A 17,218-nucleotide genomic window follows, 5' to 3' on the forward strand; every position below is an offset into this window, starting at 1 on the left:
GACCCGCACAGCATGTGCACCAGACAGCGTGCAACGATACTTACTGCAGAAGTTTCTTAACAGCAAAAGACCGAACAGAATGTAGCTTTGCACCCACAGGGAGCTGGTAAGTGTGCTGCAGCAAAGCCCACAGCGGGACACCATCAATTCCCTGATTCCCCAGCGGAAGCCGCAAAAAATGACCACAACGTAGCAGCACCAAACAGCACAATTTACTGCTTCACATTCTTCAGGGCAGCCAGCTGCAAGGCTCAGCTGGGCCCTCTGCTTGGTCCGCAGGCTGAAATCACAGTATCACCCACTGAGCTCCAACCGGGAGGCTCCAGGATGGAGCCGCTGCCCGTTGTCCAGGCCGGGCTCACGCGGCCACGGTGGGCCCACCTGGGAACCCAGGAGGCTCTCCCCCCCCTTAATCACATCTGCCAAGTCCCCCTGCCCGTGACGTGGCTCCAGGGGCAAGGCAGATCCGTATGTGAGCCTGACATGGAAGGATCCATAGCTGCAGTCAGAGGCGGTGGGCTGGGTGTTCAAGAAGGGCCACCCGGTCACCCACTTCCCTGCAGGGGATGCCTCTGGGGAGGACCAGAGGGGCGGTGGGGGAGGTACGGGATGGTGATGTTTCTTGGCATCAGCTTTGCACCTCTTTTCGTGCTGCACGGTGTGTATATATCAGCTATTTGAAAAATTATATGTATATGTATGAAAAAGGTATATTTTAAAAACAAACAATGGGGCTTCCTGGTGGTGCAGTGGTTAAGAATCCGCCTGCCAATGCAGGGGACACGGGTGTGAGCCCTGGTCTGGGAAGATCCCACATGCCGCGGAGCAACTAAGCCCGTGTGCCACAACTACGGAAGCCCACGCGCCTAGAGCCCGTGCTCCACAACAAGAGAAGCCACTGCAATGAGAAGCCCGTGCACCGCAACGAAGAGTAGCCCCCGCTCGCCGCAACTAGAGAAAGCCCGCGCGCAGCAACGAAGACCCAACGCAGCCAAAAATAAATAAATAAAATAGATACCATATTAAAGAAATAAAAAATGTTTTAAAAAATAAAAATAAAATAAAAAACCAATGAAAAGATGAGATGTAGAATCAGGTCTCGGTCAGGGCTCACCCTGAGGCTTGCACACTGGGGAGTTATTTTGGGCTCCCCGGCAGGTAATTAGTGGAAAGTCATTCAAAGTCACCGACAGGCACTTGCCTTTACAGAACCCCGAGCTCAGGCTGGTGTTTTCGGGGGCCAGCAGCAAGGCTGTCCTTGAATTACGTGTGGGGTTGGCTTTCCGGATGGATGGGAAAGCGGTTACATACCCGCTCAGCCGGCTGGCACCTCCCTCTGCCCGGGAGGTGGCAGGCAGGGCATCTGGGCAGCCGAGATGAGTGCCTCCTGGGTGGGCGGGAGCCGGGCGGGTTTGCCTTTTCTTTCCAGGAGCGCCAGCATCTCTGGTCATCTGCTGAGACATGTGATCACACCTCTTCTAGAGCCAAGACGACACACCCGTTGACCACACATGTTCTAGGTGAACAGCTGCTGGTCCTCAAGTCGCAGGGCTTGACAGCACCATTGTCACATCCAGTTCACCCTAGATCCACCTGGTAATGGGGGTGACCGTCTGTGTGAGCCAATAGGCTTTATCCAAAGGAAAAGTCAGCCTCTCACATCTATGACAGGAGGCAGTTTGGGGTCAGGCTTCTGCGCCCTCAGGGGCTGGGAGAGGGGTGCCATCTCCTTCACGACTGCATTTCAGGGAGAGACGGCTCCCAGCCCCCTGAGAAACACAGGCCCGGGCTGGAAGCTGGCACTTGGCTTATTTAGCTTTTAAGGAGATGTATTTTTCTCTCAAAGGGGGGTGCTATCCAAAGCTCTCTAAATAAACACTTGAAGAAAAGGGGAGGGGACTCTTTCCCTTTTTGCACCAGGAAAAATTCTTTTTTTCTTTTTCAATGTCTATTTACCCATATAGGGGCCAGCGGGGAGGTGTCCAGCCAGCCCTGCTGTAGCACCCACGGGCCTGCGCTGGGCACATGGGGCCGCTCGGGGCACAGGGGGTCCTGGCTCCAGGCCCCAGCCTGCCACTTCTTCTAGCCAGGTGATCCCAGCCAGACTGTCCAATGCCCTGGAGCCTTGGTGCCCCGTGAACTGGCTGCGCTGACAGTTCCTTCCTCTGGAGCCGCGGCAAGGACGAGGTTGCAAGGCGCGCTGGAGATTCCAGCCATTGGTCTCACTGCTGTGGGCGTGAGCAGGGCCTAGGACACACTTAAGGGCAAGTGGGGCACATGGGGGCTGCAGACAGGCTGCCACTCAGAGGGGGAGCGGACGGGGGGGTGCCACGGCAGGTTTTGGAAACAGGGCATCCTAGGCCAGGCAGGGACGGGCCTAGGATGGGCAGGAGGTGGGCAGGGCCCATCACATTCACCCCCCTGGTCACAGATGCCACCTCGCCAAGTAAGAATATGCCTCTCTGGCTTCTTGGGCCCCCAAGGGCTGAGGCCAGGGCTGCTCTGGCTGGGGTTGGGGTGGAGGAAAGGGGATCAGGACCCCAGGGACCCCAGGGTGGAAGGTGGGCCTTAAAATTCCTTCCCTACTCATCCCCACTGAGGCTGGATTCCCACACCAGCAGTGGGCAGGGGCTGGGAGACAAGCTGCTCAGGGACACAGGCCTTTCCCCAGGCCCTTCCCCCATCAGTAAACTAGGGACAAGGCAGGGGCATCTTCTGGCGCTGCTGGGAGGCTCAGAAGGGACCAGTCCATCCCAGGCTGGACCCCATAACTTCTGGGTAAATGCAGCTTCCCAGGTTCCCTACTGGAGCCCCAGTGCAGGGCGTCCAAGAACCAGACAGCCTGGTGTTGGGGGGTGGTGCTGCACTGAGAGGGGCCTGAACTGAGGCCAAGGAGGCCTCCCACCCTGAACCCCCGACGAGCTGCTCCCTCCTGGCTGGGTGCATACGGTAGGTGCTCATTAAATGTGTCGAGTGATGGAAACAGGTGCAGACTGGTGGTCTGAGCTGTGGGGACCAGGGGGAACCCCAGGGGACCGTCGTCGGATGTGAGGGGACCGTGTGGGCAGCTCCAGGCCCCTTCAGCCCTGGGGTCACCTCAGGTGGGGGTCCGCGCCGTCAGACAGGAGGCGGGGCTCTGCCTCCAGAGGTCCTTCTGGAAGCGTCCCTTTCTAACACAGACGAATGATGAGGCTGCTCAGAGGAGCCTGACAGCCGGAGAAGGAACTGAGTGATTAAGGGTAATCTGGGCCCGAGAGAAGTGACGAATGTGGCTGCCCTGCTGGCCCGGATCTCTGTGGACACGAGGGTCCCATCGCTGGGCTGGGCCGACTCCTGTAATGTCTGTAATGCCACCCCCTACCCGTGTGTCCTCAAGGAGCTCAGAATAAAGCCGGCCCTGCCACCCAGCCCTGCCCACCTGTCCCCCTTCTACCCTTGGCTTTCCTGCTCTGGCCACACAGGTGTCACCCTCCCAGCCCCCGAGGGAGCGTGCCCCTCCCAGCAACTCTGTCTGCTCCCTGAGAGCCCACCCCACGACTCTCACCTCCTTGTCTGTTTTCCTCATTCTCATCTGTGCCCCCGCTGCCCAGGCCCAGGGTCCTGCCCTGCTCACCACTGGGTCCCCAAACAGCCCGGGCCTGGCACTCAGGAGGGGCTCAGGTACATCTGTCCACGGGAATCTCCAGCCACTCGGTGGGCTCTGGGGGAGTGTAGCCAGGGCTGCCCCCCTTGCTGCCTCCTCCAAGCAGCCTCGCTGGATTAGAGCTACCATGGGCCTGGTGGGGGGGGCCGGGGATGCCCCAAGTACCTGGGAGGGTGGGGGAGGGCAATTTGATGGTTTCTCGGGCACCCCCTCCCTGTTCCTGCTGAGGCACCAAGGGTGGCGCAGGTGGTTTTGAAATGAGGTTTTCACGTTTCCATCAGGCTCCTCAGACGACCCTGGGTAGCAGAGGCTGTAATCTGTGTGCTCATTAGTTGCCCAGGAACAGCACATTTGGAGGAATAGGGGACAGTGAGGTGACCCCTGGTGTGGGACAGGTGGACTGATGAGGGGGGAGCAGCTGCCCGGGGGCTGTGGACCTGCTGCCAGAGGTGGGGTGGGGAGAGGGGGTCCCGGTGGAGGGAGGGCCAGGCCGGAGCTGGGAGACCTGAGTGTCCTCTGCCTTGCTGCGGACCCCAGGTGACGTGGGCAGAGACCCACGCTGAGCCTCAGTTTCCTCATCAGTTAAAGGAACCACCCCCCTCCCTGTGGGACAGACACGGAAACCAAGGCATGGAGGGGCCCAGCGACTCCTGCAAGGTCGCACAACCCGAGAGAGGGAAGCCGGGTGTTCGTGTCCCTTCCCTGCCATTCTCCCCCCTTCCTGTCTCCCTTTCCTGTCCCTGCCCTCATTGCTGTCCCCTCAGCCCACCTGGGCTGCATCCAGTGACAGCCTAAGGAAAGGGGGGAGGGGTATAAAGGGCTCCCCGTCCCAACCCCCCAAGACACCCCTGAAGGGCCATCCCCGTCTCTGGGCTCCCATGGGGTCAGCTGAGGCCTGTTGGGACAGGGCATGTCCTCTGCTTGGACACTCGGGGACCTCTCACCTGCACAGGAACATTTGCTTTTGGAAACATCTGAATGTCAGAAATTTATTTTAACTTTGTGTCTAAAAACTGGCTTTTTGGGTGCACACAAAGGAAGGGAGGGGCGCTATGTGCACTGACATGGGTGCAGCCACGTGTGTGTGCACGTGCATGTGTGTGTGTGTGTGCATGTGTGTGTGCACGTGCATGTATGTGTGTGTGCGTCTGCATGTGTGCGTGTGTGCATGCACGTGGCAGTGTGCACTCCATTCAAGGACTGGCAGTTTTGTCGGCAGCGGCTGGCAGTGCCCACGGCCCCGGGTGTTGTGCTCGCCCATCTGCAGGCCTGATCACCTCCAGGTGGCAGACACTCAGCAGACACTTCCCTCTGTACTTTGTCCTTTCATGTGATTTCAGTTTTTCACGAGAGAATGAATTGCTTGTATCATAAAAGATAAAGGTTTTGCATCTTGAAAGTTAATGTGCGCACAGCAAGCTAGACAGGCGGGGGCTCCGGGTGGGGGGACTGGGTCCAGCCCAGCCCGCCTCTCGGGCCTCACTCCCGCTCCATCTGGGTCCAATTCTCTCCCTGGAGGCTGAGCTCACATTCCTTGAGGAGTGAAGAGGTGGGTAGGTGGGTAGGTAGACATGTAGGCTAGCCGGGAGTTCTGGAGCTGTGGCCGCACTGGAGCCCCGTGCAGGTGCCGGGAGCTGGCTGGACGCATGCTCCCACTTCTTCCCGGGGCGTCCTTGGCTGTGGCAGGCGACTCCCTCGAAGTTTCCTTATAGCTTCGCTGGGGTCCCCGGGGGTTCCGAGAGCAGGAGGAGGGGAGGTGGGATTGGGGGCCCGGATGGTTGGGAGGGCAGCGTCCAGGCATTAGCCACCCCCACCTCCAAGCTGGACTGCAGGCTGAGAACTGGCAACCTCAGAGCCGAGGAATGAGGCCTGGGGGTGGGAGGCCAGTGCAGACTGGGCGTGTGTGCGAGCACGTGTGTGTGTGTGGTGCGGGTGCCTGCGTGTGCGCTGGGGGGACCCTCCCGGGGGGAGCGGCGGCCGCTCACGGCCCCCCGTCCTGCCTCTCCTCCTTCCCCAGCTGGCTCCCGGCCTTCCCCTTGTCCCATTCTCTCCTTCATCAGTTCAGCCTGGGTGGGGTTTCCATGGTGTTCTGATAAAAATTGGAATTCAAATCATAATTGTGGGAAGCAGTGGGGGGCAAGTGGGAGGCAGGAGGGGGTGGGGAGGGGGGGGAGGAGTTGGATGGGGGGCAGCTATCCCTGTACTCAGGCCCCTGCAGCCAGCCACTGGCCGTTTTTTTTCTTTCTTCAAATGTGTTTTAAAATGTATGGAATTCTCTCCCAAGCCCTCCTTCTGTTGCCTAGCAACAGCAATGGGGCCAGAGGTGCCTTCCTAAAGGAGAGTGGATTCCTCTCTTGTCCCTGTGCTGGAACAGGGACCGGAGCTCAGCAAACCTGCAGGAGGTGGGGAGGGGCTCGTCCAGAGCACTGGCCCCATGGGACAGTGGCATTGAGGTGCAGCTAGGGTTTGGGACTGCCTGCCATTGTCCCCAAATGTCTCTCTCCATGACTGGCCTGAAATTCACTGTTGGAGTTTCATTCCTTTGGCTATTCTTGTAAAATGTCAGTGCACCTATTGGAGCTTGCCAGTGAATCCTTTACACCTCAGAGTCTGTGGGAGTTCTGAGACTTCCCTGCTGATAGGCGGGTGAGTCAAAAGCACAGAGGCCTTGAGCAGCCCTGTGCCAATCAGAATGGGGTGGCTTTGAGGCAGCCAGGCCACGAGGGGCACCTGGTAGGTGAATGAATGAATGAAGGGGAGCGTGGGGAAGGCTGCCGAGGAGACCCAAGGGGGAGGACGGAGGGCCTGCACTCTGCAAGGACGCTTTCCTTCTCGTCCCCCAGGCGGGGGCCTCCGGGGATCCTGCTGCGGTGAGAGGAAGGCAGAGCAGGGGACGAGGAAAGGGGAGGAGGGGGACACCCCGCCGCAGAAGGTCCCCCTGCTGCCGGGAGGCTCCAGACAGGGCGGCTGTGTCTGCAGACAGGCTGAGTGCCCCTCCCTGTCCTGGCTCCCCACCTGCCGGCCCCCAGGAAGGAGCTGCTTTGTTCCCTCGGTTCCCTGAGCAGGTCAGAAGGGCTGTGGAGACCAGGGGCAAACAGTCACAGGACCCCACACCACGCTTCGTTGGGCCTCACCTGTGCCCAGGCCACAGATCAGGACACCGAGGGGCAGGGCGTCACCACACAGCCACTGTGGACCCAGGTCTCCCGACTCTGGGCTCTCAGAGACCAAGCGCATGTGTTTTCAGTAAAAGGGCCCATTCGGGGGCCATCTGCTGTGTCAGTGACCTTCTCATGAATGAGTGAGCGAGCCAGGAGCTGCAGGCAGGCCCGCCGGCCCTTCCGCGTGGGAGCGCGTCACGGGTCCACAGCCCCCTTTATTCCCTTATTGAGGGAGTCGGGGGATGTCCCTGTCACTGCAGGACGTGTGCGGTGGTGGGGGTCAGCGCACACCATAGGGTTTCACCATCACTGTGCCCAGCCACGCGGGCACTTGGCTCTGAGAGCAGACACACGCGCCACAGAGTTAGCCTCTGGGGCTCCACGGTGACGGGCCAGGAGCTGGGGCGGTCGGGAGGGGTGTCTGGCAGGGCACGGACACGGGGCCCCACCAACGTGAAGTGGGTAGACAGTAAAGTGGACTCGGGCTCAGAGGCAGACCCTGCCCGTCTGCCCCCAGCAGGGTCTGGGCAGTGGGCATCTCATCCCGCGTCCACTCTGCTCCCACCTCAGGGGGCCGTCCCTTCTGTCCGCTCTGGGCTGGGTCCGCCAGGGCCATCACATCCAGCCCTGGCCGAGAGGGTGGGATGACCACGCCCACTTCTCAGATGGGGAACCCGGGGCTCGGGGGAATCTTGGTGTGTCTGGGGCCCAGGGAGGCCAGGGAGGGTCTGAGGACCTGTCACAAAGAGTCCAGGTCCTCCTTCTGAAGCCAACGCCCGAGCCCAGACTCAGTCTTTGCTGAACTCTTGTGCCCACTAGCTGAGCAGGGCTGGGGGCTGCGCTGACCTTGGGCCCATCTGCTGGACTTCCGTGTCCCCTGCCCAGAGCAGATGCCCGTGTGGGAGCTCCAGGCTGGCCTCGTCCCCTGCACCGGTGGCCACTGGGTCACGGGAGGGCTGCCTGGCTTGGGGACTAGCTGTGGGCCTGCCCCCAGGCCTGTTCTTGGTGAACAGCTTGGGGGAGGATTTTGTGGGGCTCAAGTATATAATACCCCGATTCATAGCAGAGCCCAGATCTGAAGTGGCCGTGGATATCGTAGTATCTGACTCGTCGTTTATGAGGATGGCAAGACTGAGTCCCGGCTAACTCCAGACCAGGAGCAGGTCACCTGATCCTGAGTCAGTGCTGCCCAGGCAGGCGGTCTGCCTGTCTGTCTGTCTGTCTGACTGTCTCCCTTCTGGGCAGATGTGCTCCCAGGCCCAGGGAGCACCTGCTTTAAAAGCTCTGTGCTTTGCTTCTGGGCCCCTGGCCACTCGTGGTCCCGGCTGGTCCAGGGCAGCTCCCCTGGGACCCGCCTTCCCCTGGCTCAGGGCACCTTCCTGGGGCCAGGCCATCCTGTCTGGAGACCGGATCCCAGAGTCCAAGGAGGCGCCTGCCTTTCTGGGCGCCCGAGCTGGGGCCAGGCCAGCATGCTGGCCGTGACAAACAAGTCTGGGCCCCCGCCTGGCTGCCGGCCAGTGGGCTGCCTGTACCCGGGGCTCCTCCTCCTCACCTGTGGCCCAGACTCCAGTGCTGGCCTCTTTCGGAGAGCTGGCCGACTCCCCTCTGCCTTGCGACGTCCACCCTGAAGCAGCTGGGAGCTGGGCCGCAGGAGCTCAGCTGGACAGCAGGAGGGAGAGCGTGTGAGGGCGTGCCTATCCTGGGACCCACTGACCTGGCCTTGTGGCCGCAGAGCCAGGATGGAGAACTGCGAGGCTGAGCTGCCCTGTGGTGTCCCTGCAGAGCTTTGCCACCTTGGCCTGGGGAGGACAGGCGGGGGGGTGGGCTGCCAGGGCTGGGTGATGCCAAGCTGATCCCTTCATTGACCTCTTGTAACATCAAAGCTTCCGGGGATTCGCCCTTGGAAAGGTGGTGGGTCGGATGCCTGCTGCACAAGGGGCTGACCCGGTCCTGAGCTGCCTGGAGGCCCTCTTGGCGGTGCCAGGACGGCGGTGGTCCTGCCAACTGGGCTCCTCCCAGCGCCAGCTCTCAGGGTCACCGCCCTCCGGCCCCAACCTACTCCCTTCATGTCTTTCTCCCTCAACATCCATTAGTCCGAGAACAAAAAAGACTGCCTTTCACCCAGCGCTAATTTCTCCTCATTAAAGGCCCTTTTTGGATCTGGGAGAGGATCAGTCTCTCTTTCTGGCTTTCAAAGAGGAGGGGCGCGGTGGGGAGGGTGAGAGAGGGGAAGCCGAAAAGAAATGGAGCCTCTGCGTGTGGGTTCTGGGTCCTGGGCCTTGGAGGCCACGGAGTGGGCCCAGAGCCGACCCCCGTCCAGCTCCCAGGCGCTGGGTGGACAGGCGTGGAGGCCGAGTGGCAGCCCCTCCGTGACCCCTCCCGGCCCCCCGCCTGGCCCCGCCCGGGCCTAGTACAGCGTCTCCCGGGTGACATTGCTGGAGAAGGTGTGGCTGCCGGACACGCTGCTGGCCTTCCTCGAGAAGGCCGGCCTCCTCCTCCTGTGCCCCCACAGGGGACAGAGGCAGGCCAGCGTGGACAGGAAGATCTGGCGGAAGTTGGCGGAGACGAGGTTGTACAGGACGGGGTTGATGGTGGAGCTGACGTAGAAGAGGGCGTTGGTCAGCATGTAGAAGTAGTGGTAGAAGTCATACAGGAACCTGGGGTGGGAGAGGACGCTCAGGCTGGCAGGCCAGACACAGGCTGCACGGGGCAGCCCGTGGCTGACGTGGGGGCCTGGGACAGTCATTGCAGACTACTTGGACATCTTTTGAAGTGGGGATATTTCACAATAAATTCCAGGGCTCTGGTTTCTCTTGAGAGATTGGAAGTTCTGAGCACACTCCCGCCTGGCACCGGTCAGCTGAACTGCCAAGCTGAGCTGAGGCCGCCCACCTGAGGCCAGCTGTGCAGTGCCCCTTGGCCGCAGTCTCCACCTCTCCCTGCAGCCCAGCTGGCCTGCCCTTCCTTGTGCAGAATCCCAGCGCCCCCTCAGTGCTGCAGGACGTGGCCGGGGCCTGGCCTCAAAGGAACAGCCAGGCCAGGAACCCCCTCCGCACCTCCCAGACAGCTGTGCACCTCACCTCGACTTGCTTGCCTCCGTGCACAGGGATCTCACTCCCTCATCTGGCAGCTCACTTCACCACCAGGCAGCCCTGAGTTTCAGAAACCCTTTACTTTGGTTGTGTTCCACGCCCTGTACCTTCTCCTCATGCTTTCTAGATTTTCCCTCCCTAGTGGCTCCCCGTCACTTGGAAGAGCCCACGACCCTGGGACCTGGCAGCCCCGCTATGCAGAGGAGCTCACGCAGCGGGGCTGAGGTTACCATCGCGGGAAGGCCAGCTGGCAAGGCTGGCATCCATACGTCGCAGTGTGGGTGTGATGCTCTTGGAGTCCCAGGGGTCCTCCTGGCAACTCCTCCAGGCTGGGGGTGGTCTGGGGACCCCGACAGTTGCCACTGCTCCTCCTACAGCCGGCAGCGCCAGCCCTTCCTGTCGTTCTCCAGACACCCCCAAACCTGTCTTATACTGACTGTTTTAGGACTTGCTTTCCTTTTACGAAGCAGCTTCTAGAGTGTCTGTCCCTCTACAGCCTCTGCCTTCCCTGCTCTATCACAGTCACACCTGAGGGCCTGTCGGGGGATGCTGACCCCACCCCGCCCACCCTGAGCTGCCCCTCTCAGCGCCCCCAACCCCTACACTCAACTGTTTTGGGGAGCACGCCCCCAGCCCAAGCCTCACCCCCTTGGCCCCAGCCTCCTGTACTCACGGGGTCCACTGCTCGTCCGAAATGTAGCAGAACATGAGGCGTCGCACATGGTAGGGCAGCCAGCAGACCACGAAGGCAATGACCACGGCACCTGAGACGTGGAGGGATACGGGCCTCAGGGAGGTGGAGGGAGATGTCCCGTGTTCGTGGACTGAAACAGCTAATAGTGTTAAGATGACAGTGCTGCCCAAAGTGATCTAGAGATTCGGTGGAATTTCTATGGAAATCCTGATGACAATTTTTGCAGAAATAGAAGAATTCATTGGGAATCTCAAGGGACACTGGACAGACAAGACAACCTCGAGAAAGAAGAACAAAGCTGGAGGAATCACCCTTCCTGACTTCAAAACCTACCACAAAGCTACAGTCATCCAAACAGAGTGGTAACGGCATGAGGACAGATGTATAGACTATGTATGGACTAGAACAGAGGACCCAGAAATAAGCCCTCCCATATATGGTCAAATGACTTTCTACAGGGCGCCAAGATCAAAGGGAAAAGGGCTGTTTTTCAACAAATGTTCTGGGAAAACTGGATCCCCACATGCAAAAGAATGAAGCTGTCCCCTTACCTCACACCATCTGCAAAAATTCACTCAAAATGGATCAAAGATCTAAACATAAAAGCTAAGGTATAAAATTCTTAGAAGCAAATATAGGACAGAAGTTTCACAACATTGCATTTGAAAAGACAACAAGGGAAAAAATAAATAATTTGGACTATATAAAAATAAATGTGCATTAAAGGTCACAATTGACAGAGTGAAAAGGCAACCTACAGAATGGGAGAAAATATTTGCATCACATATCTGATAAGGAATTAATATCCTGGGTATATAGAAGACTCAACAACAAAAATCAAACAACCCAATACAAAAGCAGGCAGAGGACTTGAATAGACATTTCTCCAAAGAAGAGATACAAATGGCCAATAAGCACATGAAAAGATGCTTAACATCACTGACCACTAGGGGAATGCAAATCAAAACTACAATAGGATACCACCTCACACCCAATAGGATAGCTACCATAAAAGAGAAACACAGAAAAGAGTAATTTGGGGGAGGATATGGAGAAACTGGAACATTTGTACACTGTCGGTGGGAATGTAAAATGGTGCAGCCACTTTAGAAAACAGTTTGGCTGTTTAAAAATATTTTTTAATTCAATACATTAAAATTCTACTCCTGGGTATATGCCCCCAAAGAACTGGAAGCAGCAGCTCAAACAGATACCAGCAGCTCAGAGCAGCACTACTATCCAGAGTAGCTGAAATCAAAGGATGACGGATAAACAAAATGTGGTCCATCGTACAACAGAGTTATTCAGCCCTAAAAAGGAAGGACATTCTGACACAGGCTGCAACATAGATGAACCTTGAAGACATTACACCATATGAATAAACCAGTCACAAAAAACCCAAATACTGTATGGTTCCACCTAAAGGAGGTCCCTGGAGGAGTCAAATTCACAGAGACAGAAAGTAGAAGGTGGTTGTCAGGGGCTGGGGGAGGGGGTGGGGACTTGGTGTTTAATGGGAAGAGTTTCAGTCTTACAAGGTGGGAGGGTTGGTGGTGACAGCCGCTCAGCAACATGGGCGTCTACACTGCTGCTCAACTGTGCACTTAGAAACGGTCACGATGGTAAATTTTATGCTCTGTATACTTTACCACAATGCAAAAGAAAGCACCCAACCACTTGGGAAAACTTCGGGCCAAACGTGCTGTCCCGGGGCAGAGAGAAGGGTGTTCCCCGAGATGTGTGTCATCGTCTTGGGGACGTGGGGGGGATCTGTGGGAGGTCCTGGGTTTGGGGTCCCCGCTCCAGGGCTGCTGCCCTGACCCCATGGGCCCAGGAGACCCACTCTGGGGGGCTTGCAGAGACCCTGGGCCAGGGAGGTCCCAGAGAAGGCACTGCCTGCTGGCAGCAGGGGTTGGTGGCACCGGGCTGTTCCGGAAAGCCTGCCCGCACACAGCAGAAGCAGACGCTGCCGCCCTGCCTACCGGACACTGCCTGTCGGTCACCTGACCCGCGGCTGTGGGGGGCTGAGCCGGCCCAGGTGCGAAGCACACCCGCGTCACTCTCCCGTCAATCACGTGATGTGGACGGATGCAGACATGATGCTATTTTGGAAATACTGGAGTAATAAATGATCCACATGAATTTTACCTGTTTCTTTTGACTGTTTAAAAAAGTGGTTACTGGACCATTTAACATCCCACGTGGGGCCTGCATCACGTTCCTTTTGGACAGAGCTGCGGGGACCTTTTCCTTCCAAGACCAGTGGCTGCAGAAGGTGAGGGGCAGGCAGCCCGGCGCAGGGGGGAGGTGGGGCGTGGATCCTGGGGTGGTGGGAAGCACAGGGTAGGCGCTCTGGGGGGCCAGGGGGGCCGGGGCTGCCTCAGGAGAGCAGGGAGGGGGCAGGTTGTTTTGAGGACCCCTCCTCATGATGCACCTGCAGGCCCAGGCCAAGCCCAGGGACACACAGAGGGAGGACGGACCCTCACAACCCACAGAAACGTAGGGTCCACCCCGCACGATCCTTCAGGATCCCCTACTAGAATCTGTGCAGTGGAGCTGCACCTCCGGCCTCTGCAGCTGGCACCCGACTGCCCGGCACGCACGGAGACCCCAACTCCGCGGCCCTGGCTTTGTGAGCAGACTGTCCGACTCAGAGCTGGTGCCAGGAGGCTTGCTGAATCGGTGGATGGATGGATGGATGAGTGAGGGAGTGAAGAGGAGCCCCGACCCCAGGGGGAGCCGGCACTCCAAGCTTCGGCCCGGACGCACTCCGTCCCCCGGGTCTCTAAACCTTCTGTTTGTGGTACCGAGCTAGCTGCTTTGCTGGCCCCTGGTGGCCGCCCGCCGCCCGCCCCTCGCAGGGCCCAGCGGTTACGTACGTAAGACCCGGACGCCGTGGCGCAGGGCCTGGACCCGGCCGGGCTCGATGGACATGCTGAACGAGCTATGCTGGTCCCCAACTGTGCACACCTGGCCCTGCTCGGCCGCCTGGCGGACCATCACGGTCAGCTTGTTGGCAATGACGGTGTTCAGGACGGAGATGACCACCATGGGGAACACGAACGACATGAAGGTGTTGATCTGCGAGACATGGAGAGGGGCGGCCCGTGAGGCCGGGGCAGCGCACGCGCCCTGGGGCCCGCCCCGCCCACCGGCCCAGGTGTAGGGGTCGGAGCGTGGGCGGCGCTCGGTCTGTCCGTTCCCAGACTGACTCTCCGCCTGCTCCCACAGCCCCGGCTCGGGGGACGTTTGCAGACCCTCCGTCAGCTTGGGGAGCCCCCAGCCTGTACACAGTGTGGAGTAAAGCCATGGGGCCTCCCGGCTGCGGTGAGGGGCCGGGGCTCTGCGTTCCCAGGTCTGGACCAGGAAGCGGTCCCTCCTGGCTTCTCTGCAGGATGGCTCACCCAGCGTCCCTCGTCCTGCACAGGGACAGCTCACGTTAGGACTCGAAGGGGAGGCCCGTCCCCCGCCCCACTGCCTCTCGGCGCGTCGAGAAGCGCTTCTTGTTGGCACCTCCACCTTCCACGTTTCTCTGCCTCTGGGGAAACCGAGTCTCCGGGTGCCGAGGGTGGGGCTTGCCAAAGTCACCAGCTCAGAAGTGGCTGGACCTGGACTTGAGCTGGAGCCCAACCCCTCAGCGACACCAGGCTGAGACCTGCCTTCATGGGCACCTGCTCAGCCCGAACAGCTGTGGCCTCCCTGAGCCGCCACTGCCGTTCCTGACGGGGACGCAAACCCGCCAGTGGACGCGGGTGGCCCTGGCCAGCGATGGGGAACGGCCTCCCACCGAGCTGGTCCTGAATCCGGCATCACCTCCCAGGGCCCCGGAGTAACAAGCCTCTGGTGTAAAACCGCGTTTGGCGCCGTCTTTTGAGCACGCTGGTCCTCACGTCATGTTCCGACGCCCGAGCTTCTAAGTGTGAGCTCGCGAACCCTTGTGAGGGGGCGGCGCCTCTTCTCCATGCCCCCTACCCAACGCCACTGCCCTTAATGCTCACGTGAACTTCAGAGTCAAAGGGCAAACGGCTGCACCTGGAGAGACACTGCACTGGCCCCACCTGGTTCCCGGGGTCTGCACGGGGGTGCCCCGGGCTCCAGGCTGCCCCCTCCATCTCCTCACTCGGGTTTGCCCACAGCCCTGAGAGCAGAGCTGAGGGTCCAGCATGGGGGTCTCCTCGATGGTAGACAAGGGCTGTCTCGGCAGGGCAAGGACCGTCCAGCTCTGTCCTGCTAACGCGGCAGCGGCCAGCAGGAAGCCAAGAGGTGCTGGAGGCTCTGGAACGTGGATGGGTTCGCCTCCTGGGCCTCCTGCATGTCCGGCGTCTGTCCTGAGCAGGGCGGCTCACATGGCCCTCTCTTCGGGGCATTGGCCGATGCCTCCGCAAGCCCTGCCCGCCCCACGGTGCTCCGGGTCCCGCTTGGGAGGACTCTAGGCATCCAGGAGATGGTGGCTGAGGTCACCTCTGGCTCCTTTTGAAAAAAACTCCCCTAAACTAGAGGACAAACACGTCGGACAGGGGCCGCGTGGGCCCTCAGCAGGCGGCCTCTCCACACTTGCCAGCCCTGCGCCCGCCACTAGTCACCGGCTGGGTGCTTGGGAGTGGCCTCCCCTGGGCACCCTTCTCTCCTGCGTCCACTGAGCTCAAGTGGCGGTCTGGAGGTCCTCCCGCAGGACGATGAGGGGCTGGTGTGGCCGAGGGGCAGCTCTGGGCCGGGGGCTGGGCTGGGGTGCAGGGGGATGCCGGGCCTGGGCCCAGGAGACAAACCAATTCCCGTGAGTCACCACAGCCGGGCATAATTTAAACAAAACAAGTGTATTCAACACAGATTTAAAATGTCACAACATTTGAAATACCATACTTCGATGAACACAGACAGCGAAAACAGCCACCTCTGGGGGCCGTGAGCGGTGGACCAGGGCCTAGGCCCCCCAAGAGGATCCCCCAGTTGGGAGAAGTCCAGGCCCTGATCCTGAGGTTCTGGAGTGGGGAGAGGTGCCCCGGCACTGCAGGCCCCCCAACAGAGGCCTGGGGACGAGGTTCGGGCCGGCGTGGGCTTCCGGAGGGGCGTGTCTTCTCTCGGCGTCCCCCGCCCCTCCAGCCTGGAGACTGAGACTGAACCTGGATTGTGGGGTACCAGGGCAACGCCTGACTCTCGGGGTCTGCCTTCTCTTGCCGAGGCTCACAGCACGGATGGGAGCTCAGCCTGTACCCCTTTCCTGCACTCCACCCCCAACTTCTGGGAACAGGGGAGCAGCCCACTCCCGGCAACAAGCAAAGAGAAGGGAGCCTGCTAAGCCCTGTGCAAGATGTCCAGGAACCACTGCGAGTGTAGCCACAGGAAGGACAGAGGAGAAGGAGGGGCAACCGGGGCCCTTCCAGACAGAGACATGCGGACGTGCAGGGATGCGCCTCGTCTGTGCATTTGAACCAATAAAATGTGAGACCACCTGGGGATAGACAGCCTGACTCTAAAATTCAAATGGAAAAAATGATAATCTAAGAGTAGCCAGGAAAGTTCTGGAAAGGGAGGTGACAGGTCAGTAGGGGACGGGAGGCCTCACGCACTATGGGAGGGCGCTAAAAAGAGATTGTATGAGAGTAGTTTGGCGCGACTAAATCAGGGGAGCAGGAGAGAGGCCAGGAGCAGTTCCCGATGAGGCAAACGTGGCCTGTGGTAAAGATAGCGCCTGACCCAGTGGGAGGAGGTGGGTGACGGGCTGCAGAGCTGGGGGCTGGACGCTCAGGGCCTGCTGCTTCCACTGTCCCTCCCCAGGACCTCCGTCCGCTTCCCTGGAAACACCCACCCCCTCCATTCCTGGCCAGTGGGCGAGTCCTCATTGGACACACACAGGCCGCGTGTTCACCTCGCCACCAATCACGTTTGTCCTATGAGAACCAGCCCCAGGCCTGCTGTTCAGGAGAGAGACCCCACCTTTGTGGGGGGCCTGCCTAAGGATGGGCCCTCACAGGTGAAAGGAGGGCACCCGGGAGGGCCTGGTCTCTGCTCTCCAGCATCTGTAATTTTGTGAGGGACAGAGAGTGAATGGTTAGGAAATAAAAAGAAAGTGGAACAGGACACAGGTCTGTCTGGGAGGAAGGGCTGCCCCCGACCTGCCTGCAAACAGGGGCGGGGCGCCAATGGGAGGCGCATAGCCGGGGGGTCCTCACGCCTCTGCCTCCTCCTTCAAGGCTGTCGTCCCGTCTACCCTTCCTCCGAGGGGCAACAGCTTGTCTTGTACCGGCCTGTTTCTCTCTGATTGATCCCACTGTGTTTAGGTAAAGAGACAGGCCCTGGACTCCCGAGCTTCATGGCTCAACACCAGCCTGCGGTGAGTGGGAAGGTGCAAAATACCGCTCGGGGGCTTCCCTGGTGGTGCAGTGGTTAATAATCCGCCTGCTGATGCAGGGGACGCAGGTTCGAGCCCTGGTCCGGGAAGATCCCACATGCCGCAGAGCAACTAAGCTCAGGTACCACAAGTACTGAGCCTGCGCTCTAGAGCCCACGAGTCACAACTACTGAGCCCACGTGCCACAACTACTGAAGCCCATGAGCCACAACTACTGAAGCCCACGAGTCACAACTACTGAAGCCCATGAGCCACAACTACTGAAGCCCACGTGCCACA

The 17,218-nt window shown here is 59.6% G+C and overlaps 1 protein-coding gene across 1 annotated transcript in view; it reads right to left on the reverse strand.

Moving 5' to 3' along the window:
• Nucleotides 1–9,211: 9,211 nt before the first annotated feature.
• The window catches only part of NTSR1 (neurotensin receptor 1), a gene marked incomplete at both ends in the record, with an annotated part of 42,772 nt that continues 34,765 nt past the window's right edge, over nt 9,212–17,218 (reverse strand). The window contains 3 exons of the mRNA XM_082644991.1: nt 9,212–9,461; nt 10,570–10,660; nt 13,470–13,671. Of these exons, the coding sequence (XP_082501117.1) occupies nt 9,212–9,461; nt 10,570–10,660; nt 13,470–13,671 (543 nt within the window). The remainder of the gene's footprint in view (nt 9,462–10,569; nt 10,661–13,469; nt 13,672–17,218) is intronic.

The sequence above is a fragment of the Mesoplodon mirus genome (genome assembly GCF_964341445.2).
Source record: "Mesoplodon mirus genome assembly, chromosome: 15".
In the NCBI taxonomy this organism is placed as follows: domain Eukaryota; kingdom Metazoa; phylum Chordata; class Mammalia; order Artiodactyla; family Ziphiidae; genus Mesoplodon; species Mesoplodon mirus.